General features: G+C 34.2%; 1 protein-coding gene across 1 annotated transcript; it reads left to right on the forward strand.

Moving 5' to 3' along the window:
• Positions 1-3,231: 3,231 nt before the first annotated feature.
• LOC147488088 (uncharacterized) lies at positions 3,232-6,854 on the forward strand. The gene is made up of 4 exons (XM_086572363.1): positions 3,232-3,828; positions 4,781-4,804; positions 5,536-5,898; positions 5,986-6,854. Exons 3-4 carry the CDS (start codon positions 5,536-5,538, stop codon positions 6,535-6,537), a joined length of 915 nt encoding a protein of 304 aa, XP_086428489.1. The 5' UTR covers positions 3,232-3,828; positions 4,781-4,804; the 3' UTR covers positions 6,538-6,854.
• Positions 6,855-11,332: the final 4,478 nt, after the last annotated feature.

Consider the following 11,332-nt stretch of genomic DNA (forward strand, 5'->3'; position numbering starts at 1 on the left):
TTTTTTTTTCCACACGCATGTTGGAATGGCGGTTAGAGAGTCCAAAAAAAAAAAAAAAAAATCCTACCCGCCATAGGCACTGGCGGTTGAGAGTCCTAAAAAAAAAAACTTTTTTTTATTTTTTTTTTTTTTGCACTATTGGGAATGGCGGTTGAAGAGTCCTAAAAAAAATAACCATTGGCTTGGGAAACGCTAAGCCGCTAACTGTATACACTATGCTATTGTGGTTTGGCGGGATGGCGCACCAAACCATTGGACTTAGCCTAATTCATGTCAGTAGAGGGAGATATTAATTTAGAAATTGGGAGCACTGAATCAATTTGATCTTTTGAGTTTTGAGATATTACTGAGGTCAAAATGAATAAAGGATTCACAAAGAATATAATAACCACTTAATAATAGCTGAAATATAATAACTCCAAATTTTGCTATATGGTAGTCATGACCACAAAATAGTTGGTATCCCTAGAAACATAAACTCTTTGATGACGAATTGTATGAAATGATAGACAATACATACCCACTCTAATCCCATATGTCAATCGTTCATCATGCGACCACCTACCTATCGTCATTTTCTCCTGCATACCCAAAGCAGACCGGATCCGTGATCAATATGACAACATCTGAAGTATAGAACCACGTACAACCACGTACACTCATAGTTTGGGATTTCGGAATTCTCGGAATTCCGATAAATCCAAAAACCGAAATTCACCAAATTTCGACCCCTATCATATTCGGAATTTCAATTAATTTCGAAATAATTATTATTTCGATTTTCTATTTGGAATTCCAATTTTTTGAAAAACTGAAATATTGGATGGAATTTCGAAATTTCATTCGGAATTACGAACACTGGTTACACTAAATATTTTGTTCACCTTCTCTTTTAACTTTCCATCAACAACTTTGTCTAATTCACACTCTTTTAGTAATTCTTCCTCTAAAATAAAAGTGTTTTTGCTTTCTCTTTATAGTTTCACACTCTTTTAGTAGTTCTTCTTCTAAAATAAAAGTGTTTTTGCTTTCTCTTTATAATTTAAAGCACTATATCGGCCATTTCAATATTTCATCACATTTTCAGTGATGGATTTTAAGGTCAGTGTTGAGATTATTTTACCCCAATTTCTAGGTGTGTCCCGTCTATGTGTCTTCCGAGTCTCCTCTCATATTAATAGAATTGACAATTCACATAAGTTCGAACTTATGGAGAAATTGGCAATTTAATATGGTATCAGAGCAGACTATTTCTTTGGCCCAAAGAACCCATATTACTCTGCGTCACCCATTTAAAAAAATTGTCCACGTGTTAGGCTCAAGATTACACCAGACGTAGGAGTGCCACTTTTTTGCGAAAACCCAATTTTTTAGAATTCCGATCCGATATTTTTTCAAATTTGGCAATGATATTTGTATTCCGATATCCAAAATTTTGATATCCGATTTTTCTGAAAAATAATTGGATTGGAATTGGATGTGTTTTCAAAATGGGGACAAAACTAAAAAAGACAAAATTCCGAAATAACGAACCAAAAAACCCGCCCTCATCTCAAAAACACTCTCAAGGACAATAGCTGATTTTTGTCCGAAAAAGACAATAGTACCATGGAATGCACAGGTGTCGGTGCATACCATCTTAGGTATGCAGACGCGATGCGTGCATACCAAGCATCACTTAAGAAAATTGTATGCACAAGTGTCGATTACATACCACCTCTTGGTATCACGCATGTAGGTAAAATTGGAAAGAGTAAAAATAAAAAAGTCCTGTCCTTATTAATAATTAAAACGTGAAATTTGGTTTTTCTAGTAGTTATAAGCCAAAAAATGTCCTTATCAATGGTTTCAAAACCCAACTGTCCTAGACTATGATTAAAATTGTAAAGTGGCCCTTTTGACTTATTTCTTCTTTCAAAATCCTATTCGATCCGACTTTCAATTAATTTCCGAATTTTTAAGATATATCTATCTCTCTATTTCATATAATTATTAAATTAAAACTACAAGTAGTTTACAAACCAAATAAAAACCTTAGAGAGGTAGAACATTGTCTCTCTCCCAACTTCAATAAATCAATATTGTCATTCTACTCAGTGTTTAGAAAACCAGACCGGACCGGTGGTTGAACCGGGGTCCGACTGGAATCGGTAAATTTTCGGTTCGGTTCAGTTAAAACTTGAGTTTATGGTTCGACCCTCGGTCTAAGCTTAAACCGTGGTTGAACCGGCGAACCGGTTGAACCGATTCAGTTCTAAACCGGATCACCCTTATATATATATATATTTCTTTTTTTTTTTTTTTTTTTTTTTGAAAAATTGATAATGTGGGGAGTTGAACCTAACACCTAAACAAAATAATCCAAACTCCAAACCAACATACTACTATGTATTTCTTGTATAAAAAATTTATTTTGATATATAATATCAATTAATATTGAATTAAAAAATGTATTTATTTATTTTATTATTATAATTATTAAAAAATTTGCTAAATAAACATCAATCGGTCCGACCGAGTCGAACCATGGTTGAACCTGGTTGAACCATTTTAACAAAAAATCGGTTCGATTTTCAAAACATTGATTCTACTACATGTCTCTCTTTCTCCAATCTTCTTATTTATTGAATTAATACATTAATATGAAGAAAAAATTTACTGAATAAACGTGTTAAAAGGTCTAAGTTGTTTACTGAATTAATACATTTCAAAATGATAGCTAAATGAATGTATTAACTGGATAAAAAATAGTTATCAATATAATTCAAATTTCTGATTTACTTCCGAATTTTGCAATTATATAATTCAAATTTCCAATTTACTCCCGAATTTTGCCGATTCTGAAATTTCCAAAATTTTTTCGATCTTTTAAACTTTCTAAAATCGGAAAAGAAATTACCATCCGAAAAATATAATTGGATCAGATTTGGAAAAGATATTGCCATCTGGAAAAAATTAGAAAATTTTCCAAAACTAGTGATGAAGAGGGGAAGTAGATTACCGGAAAACAAATTGGTGATGCAGCATGTGTGATTCGAACCCGGAAACTGATTAAGATTATATTACCAATTAGTCGGGCCTACATCCCCGTTTATGAAGCCGAAATTAATTCTATTTAAATTTTAAGCTTAAAGTTGAATTCGGTTTAACGTTTTTGGGCCTCCCCACTTAAGAGCCGGGCCAAAATCCTGCAAAGTAATGACTTCAGACTGCAGAGCCTAAAACTCAGACAGACTTAAAAATCCTACGAAGTGAAAAATGACAAGGCTGGATTTGATGATGTTATTCAATTGACCAATATCTATCCAAAATATAGCTCACAAGCTTCAGAACCAATCGTCCCCATCGTTAAGAGTTCGTTTGGCAACACCTCAATAAGTCATTTTCTGGCTTTCTAAAAGGACAGAAGTCAAAAGCACATTTGGCAATCTCAGAAAGCTTAAAATGTAAAAAGTGGGAAAGCAAAAAAAAATGTCTTCATAGAAAGTCCAAAAACTCATTTTTGGGTAGTCAGTTTTTATAGCTTTCTCCTTTTGTCTACCCGTGGTTTCTCTATTTCTCTCCTACAAAAACCTCTTTTCCAAAAACCCTTCGAGACAATCTCAACTCAATCATTTCAATGGCATCTCAACTCAATCATTTCAATTGCAATTAAAAACCCTAGTTAATGTGATTATTGATTTCAATTGCAATTGAAAACCCTAGGTTTTCATTCTATCACAATCTCTTCATATTCCACCCCTTTTCCGTTTTCTCATAATCTCATCTCGATCGATGCTGTTGAAGTAAAGGAGGCAATATTGTTTGTGACAATCAATTTATCGAAAGGTACCTTTTTTTATTTATTTTATTTTTCATTGCTAGATTCCACAATTGTAAATGCTTACTTGAAACTAGTGGTATGCGTAGTCCAGGTACTCACCACTCATTTTCTTTTTCTTATATGATTTTTGTTTTTTCATATGGGGATTATAATGATAGATCAAATGCATTGCTAAATTCCGAGCAATATTGTTTAGTATGTGCCTATGTGGGCATCCTGGAATGCTTTGGGATACAATCTAAGCTGTTGACATTGGTGAAATTTGGTCACATTTGTGTCAAGTGAAGTCTTGGCTATGAGTTTCTAGGAGGATCTACCAAGTGGATGATGACTCAAACTGGAAGTGTTTATAACATTAGTATGTGGTGGAGAACCTCTTTTTACACCGTTTTTGTGGGGAATATAAGGTTGAATTGAGAGGGGGTTGAGTTAAGCTCCATTGAGATCAATCTTCGCTTTTCTTTTCTTTATCTTTTCTAGTTTTGGTATTTGAAGTTCTAGCTTTGTATGACCTGTCTCTACCATAAGAGATGCTTACTTCATGCATGTGGCTATTAGAGAATAAAGGTTTAGGACTAACTGTCTTTGAATAATCACCGACTCTTTTGGAATTATGGTCCGACATAGTAGAGTTCTCAATCGTAACACGGGATTCTATCGTGCTTTCTTTTGTCCTTCATAGACCATCGCAATGTTTAACTCTTAGTGATTTTGGGGATATGAATCAATTCTGACTTCCGAGAAGTACATAATCTGATCATATGAGTAGCGGCTGGGTTATCGAATCCCAGGAGCCACACTTTTAATTTTCATTATAAAAAAAAATTGATTGCTTTGTGTCAGGATTTGACTGTGCTAAATAATTATCTTTATACCTTTTATTCAGTTTCACTACTACTACTACTAGTCACTTCTACTTTTCTTCTCAACATTCTAAACTACCTCTTGGTGTTTCAGGCTTTCAGCTCTGCTGCTTCTCTGGTATGTATGTTTCATGCTTAAACCAAGTTACTGTTATATGGTGTTCTTTTGTTTTGGTTTTTTGTATGTTTTAAGTGTGCCCATGTTGTTAGTTTGTTGAAATAAGTAGAGAAATGATATGGGTATGATAATGACAGTGATTTTTTGGGGTGGGTATTGTTTGTGATGTTTAGAATGAGTATGGGAGCACACATATCTAGATTTATAATGGAATTAGTATTGTTACTAGTTGTCTGGTGCTAAATAAGTTTTTTAGGAGTGAATCGGGTAAATGTAGCTATGCAGATGGAGGACATGGTTTAGACTACATGATTCATGGACAACCACACATTATGGTTTGGTTGCTTGTGTTTAGATAATTCTCAAGTATTCGGTCAGCTATGTTAGATCAAATACCGAGGCACATGGTGCAAAACTTATGTCTTTGGTGGTAGTTTCTGTGGCCCCAAACCCTGGGCTGAAGTTTTCGACCCAGAATTAAATAAATGCTTCCCTCTTGCCGAGTCGGTCTAATTTATATTTTAAATGTACTGTTTCCTTTTTTGTGTTTCACATGCCAATTTGAGAATTTGGTTTCAGTTGTTAAACTCGAAGATCGTCAGTTAATTTTTGCTCAGATTACTAGCATGTATGCATGATTTGATTGAGAATTGACTGGAAAATACTTATTGATTGTATGTTATTATAGAAGTAATTTGTTTACTGTAGTAATTTGTTTTCGATGGATTTAGATGGGTTCAAGCAGTGCCCCTTTGGAATTGGAACCTTTTGAGGTAGCTAAAGAAGTTGAAGCAGAATGGAACTTAGAGCAAGAGGGCTACTTTATTGAGTTGTTGAAGGAAAATGTGATTACGCCCGGTGTTAAAAGAGTTAATGGTAAGTTCGTGAAGAATGAATGGCTTGACTTGAGAAAGAAGTATTATTTGAGATTTGGACTTAAATATTTACCAAAAGCATACAAGAACAAGCACCAAAACATGAAAGAAAGGTTTCGAGAATTTAAAGCGCTTGTTGAAAAGACTAGTGGGACGGGATTTAATCAAGTATTGGGTACTTTTATTGCGAGTGATTCTTGGTGGGATGATTATATAAAGGTGATAAACGGTTATCATTTATTAGTATTCCTTTCCTTTTAACTATGTCTTTTGAAACTATGTTAATTGTTTTATTACAAAAAACAGACTCACAAAAAGGCCAAACATTTAAAGAGGTTGAGAGTTCGAGGTTGCCCAGAGTACAAAGATTTGCAAATAATTTTTGGAGACACAATTGCGACTGGATCTAACAGAGCATCGGTGAGTTATAATTTCGACTCAACAGATGAAGAGAATGGTGAGAAAGAAGCAACTGCTGAATCTCCTATGCCTCCTCAAGCTCAAAATTCAGAGGGTGGCAATAACCGTGAAAATAATGACTATGGCACTCAAAGCACTCAAAACAAAAGTCAAAGCCATTCTCGCAAGCGAGAAAGAAGTGATCCTAAAGGATCTGAGCTTATTGAAGCTGTGAAGATGCTAGCTGAAGCATCACAAGCTAGAGTCGAAAAGAGGGGCAAATTCAGTATAACGGAGTGTGTTGACATCATTGAGGCTATGGGTATCGAAATTGGAAGGAAAACTTATGTTAAAGCCATATCCCTATTTCAGGACAAAGGATGGAGAGAAGCTTTTTTGCACATGTCAGATGCACGTAGAAGAGATGTGTTGTTAAGCATTGAGGAAGGAGATTTGTAGAAGATTTAGAAGTGCTACCGAAAGATTGAGCACATCCGCACTTGGTTTTTAATTTTGAGTTATAGGTTATATATGTTCTTTTGTTAGTGGTATAAGCGCCTTTTGTTTGTTTTTGGTAGTGTTTTGGAGTCTGTGGAGAAACTGGTGCAGGTTTTGTTGATTAGTCTGACAGGTGACTTTTTGAATGGATTTTTGACTTGTTTAGGTGAAATTAAGAGTTGGGCATTGTTTATAATCAATGTCTGTTGTGTTAGATGTTTAAGGAATTGGATTTTGAGTAAAATTTGGTGAATGTGAGTGGAAATGCTGATCTGAGTTTATTGAATTTGTGTTTTATTGGGATGCAAAGATTGATTTTTTTTTTGTAGTTTCTATTGGACTTGCATGGTGAAGTAGGATTATACTGAAAATTTTAGTATTTGGCAATATTGGAATGAACTCCTGACTTTAAAGTGTGATTGTATATGTGATAAGTAATCTATTGTGTCTTAAGTGGTATGATATTGGTTCTTAGATCTTCTAGTACTTGCAGTGAACATTTTTACTACGCAGGGTAATGTGAATTACTTAAGTGTTATGATTGTATATGTGATAGTTATGATTGTAGTGAACATTGTATCTGGAGACAGTTTCTCCTTGTCTGCGCTTGGAGTACATAATGGACTGCAGAGACCATTAATCAATTAGTTACAAATTACGCTGACATTATGTTGTATTTAAGGCACTTTTGATCACATTAATGCTTCTTTTTAAGTAAACTAAGGCAGTTAGTGAAATAAAAAGGGGACGTGTTGAACAAGTGGTGATGTGACTTCACCATTAGACTCTTAGAGAAGATCTGCACATAAATTTTGAAAAGTAGACCAAAATATGTTCTTAAGTTATTGGGAACAGATAGGTAGAAACTTGAATGGAATTGTCTGATTAGGATAGAATGAATGGAAACAGTGGTAAAATCAATTAAGGTCCAAACACATATATATTCAAGACCTTCTTAGTCATATTCAAGACCATTTTTAGTTGCATGAATATAATCTTTCGAATTCCATTATATTGCTAATGTAATTATAAATTAATACTATATTTCTTTTCAACAAATATATATATATATATATATATATATATATATATATATATATATATATATATATATATATATATATGAGTTCAACAAGTTCTACCTCGACCAATACAAGTGATAAAGAATGGGAAGTTGCCGAATTGATTGCAACGGAGGCTATTATTCAGTATACTAACCGTATAAATAAACAACCATATCACAATGATTCATTATCAGGAAAGCAGTATGTGATCAATTGTCTTGAAGGAAATGAAAATAGGTCCATAGATATGTTTCGGATGAAAACAAACGTTTTATATGACCTGTGTGATATTTTAAGAGTCAGGGGGTTACTTAGGGACACACAGTGCGCATCGTGGGAAGAACAAATGTGTATATTCTTGTACACTATTGGTCATAACCAATCTAATAGAACTGTTGCCGATCGGTTCCAACATTCTGGAGAGACTGTATCTCGACACTTCAAAACAGTGTTGAAGGCTGTTTGGAAGTTTTCAAAAGAAGTTCTATTGCCCCCCAACATGACTACTACACACTCATATCTAAGGAGCAAAGACGATAAGTACTACCCGTGGTTCAAGGTAACAATTTTCACATGTTAGAGGCTTTTGTCATTTTCAAATGTATATGTTTTATATGGTGGACGTTTTATATTAGTGATATCATATTAAAAGTTTAGTATGTTTTGTTTGTTAGAATTGTATTGGGGCAATTGATGGGACACACATTCCAATAGCTGTGCCATCCGGTAAAGTACAAATACCGTATCGAGGGAGGAAAGGCATACCAACTCAAAATGTCATGTGTGTATGCGACTTTGATATGTGTTTTACTTTTGTTCTTGCTGGTTGGGAAGGTTCAAAGAAATGATTCAAGAATTCTACAAGAAACCATTGAAGATCCGCAGTTGAATTTTCCCCGACCTCTACATGGTAATTGCAGCTAAGCTAAGTTCAATACCATTCTATTTTTTTTTTTTTTTTTTTTTTTTTTTTCACTTTAACTAAGTTGCTTTTTAACAGGAAAATACTATGTGGTTGACTCCGGATATGCTAATGCCCCTGGGTTTCTAGCACCGTACAGAGGACAAAGATACCATTTGAATGAGTATAGCGGACATGGAAGATCACCAAAAATCGCAAAAGAGCAATTCAATTTTGCTCATGCGCCACTCCGTAACATAATTGAGCGATGTTTTGGTGTGTTGAAATGTCGGTTTCAAGTTTTGGAATTAATGCCATCTTATAATCTTAGCAAAAGAAATATAGTGACTGCTTCATGTGCTCTTCATAATTTTATAAGGAAGCATGCTCTTAAAGACGATTTTTTTGAGACGCGTTTGAAAAAAGAAGATGTTGTGCAAGGTGTCGGTAGTAGTCATGAAGCGGGACAAAGTTCGTCAAGTGCAAGTGAAGTACAAGGAGACATGGGGATAGTGAGAGATGGTATTTGTAGGGGGATGAGTATGTTTTATAGACTACCGATGTAACTTTTTGATGGGTATTGTAATATTTGCTAATTAGGTAGCATTTTTTATTGTTTATGCCAAACAAACTTTTAACTTCTTGGCTTTTAAATTTCGTCTTTTTGCTTTAAAAATTGTGTTTTTGACAAACGTGCTTATACTTTCCATTAAGTGAAAAATCAAATAAGGACTTTTGAGCTTGGTAGATTATAGCTTTTTGTTAGTTGCCAAACACCCTCTAAGTAAAGAACTCAAGTCAGAAAGTCACAATGCTAACGTAACGCCACCATCCATTTTCAAAGTTCCAGTTCATTTTTCAAAAACCATTACCAATTTTGAAGATGAAGAACTTGGGTCCATGGGTTGGATAGTTCTAACTACTCTCAAAACCAATCCATCACTAGAGCCAGTTCTTCAAACCAATTCAGGAAGAAATGAGATGAAGATGAGAAACAAAGCAGAAACAACGACGGCGAGTACTCTGAGTGGTTCTGATGTTTTATTGGCTTTACAAAGAGCTACATAGGAGAGAAGTTGATGCAGTGGTACAGGGAGGAAGAAAAATAGGGAGTAAAAATGAATGGGGAGGAGAGAGAGGTATTATTGATTATGGACAAGTGAAGCCTTTGGAGGAAGAAAAATATGAAGTAGAAAAAAATGGGGAGAAAAATATTGTTGATTATGGAAAGTGAAGCCTTTGGAGAAAGAAAAATAGAGAGTAGAAAAGAATGGAGAGGGGAGAGGTATTACAATGCTCCCGTCACTTTTTACAATGCCTGTGGAGGAAGAAAAATAGGGAGTAAAAAAGAATGGGGAGAGAGAGGTATTGTTGAGTGTGGATGAAGCCTTTGGAGGAAGAAAAATAGGGAGTAGAAAATAATAGGGAGGAGCATTGTAAAAAGTGACTGGGGCAATCACTTAGATGAGTTGGAAAAACAGCTCCAAGAACTTAAAATGAGATTGTGAGGTTTACAAAATATTTGATGTAATTGATATTTAAGAGACCCTTCTTTTGTTTATTTTTAAATAGATAATAGAAAATGCAAAGTACATCTTTATAACAAAATTCAATTATTAATAAAGTCATCATATCATATCCCTCTTATGTCTCTGGATACATACTTAACAAAATCTAATTAACAAAAAAAAATTCAGAACCCTAAACAATTGGGTAAACCATCTCAGTATATATATCTAGATACATCCTTAACAAAATCTAATTAACCAAAAAGTTTTAAGAACCCTAAACAATTGGGATATTTCTCAGTATATATCTCCAAATACATACCCGCAACCCCATGTGGATATTTCTCGTCTCGGTAAACCATACGAATTTTCATCAGACCTCCTATTCCCCAATCCTCTCCAAAAGTATTTTGCGCGAACCAATATTGATTTTTAGAATCTCTAATATCATACCCTACTATCATTAACTGGTGGTCCCATTTAGGGTTAGAATTCACACTATCACTGCCCTCATAGATCTCACCCTGAAAATAAAAAGCAGTTATAATAACAATAATGGGTGTAGTTAATAGACAACAAACATGATAATTGTAGTACTCATCTCCAAACCAAAGACCAAGCAACTAAATTCTTAGCCCCACCAAAATAAAAGAACAAATTACTTAAGTACATAAGCATTATCACACTATCATTACCCTCAGATCTCACCTGAAAAAAAAAAAAAGTAGTTATAATAACAATAATGGGTGTAGTTAATAGACAACAAACATGATAATTGCAGTACTCATCTCCAAGCCAAAGACCAAGCAACTAAATTCTTAGCCCCACCAAAATAAAAGAACAAATTACTTAAGTACATAAGCATTATCATATGCTATTGCCAAAATACGAAATCAGTACAAGTAAAATACTCTTTAAAATAGAAAGAGATGCATACATAAGGAAATCAATAACACATCAAAGACAATAGAATTATTACCACAACTAACGTTTAAGAACTAATCAAAAGACACAAAGATAATATCTTTATATATATATAATAGCAGTCCCTTTTCCTGCTCTCTGAGGGTGTCCACGTAGGCTAATTTTAAGTATCCTTTTTACTCACAAGAAATCAGGATGGATTAAGAAAAAAAGTGGAGAAAAAACTGGCCGAACCACTTCAAAAGTCTGCAAAACCCACCGTAATGCATGATCCCAAATCTGGAGACTAAATATAAGAAATAAAACTTTCACAGTGAACAAAATACTAAACCCTAACAAAACAAATTCCTCTATTCTTC

The sequence above is a fragment of the Coptis chinensis genome, chromosome 7 (assembly GCF_015680905.1).
Source record: "Coptis chinensis isolate HL-2020 chromosome 7, ASM1568090v1, whole genome shotgun sequence".
Lineage (NCBI taxonomy): Eukaryota > Viridiplantae > Streptophyta > Magnoliopsida > Ranunculales > Ranunculaceae > Coptis > Coptis chinensis.

Coding starts and splice junctions, on each gene's coding strand:
- LOC147488088 (XM_086572363.1), top strand. CDS start 5,536: ATGGGTTCAAGCAGTGCCCCTTTGGAATTGGAACCTTTTGAGGTAGCT. Junction 5,899..5,985: donor GGTGGGATGATTATATAAAG/GTGATAAACGGT, acceptor TACAAAAAACAG/ACTCACAAAAAGGCCAAACA.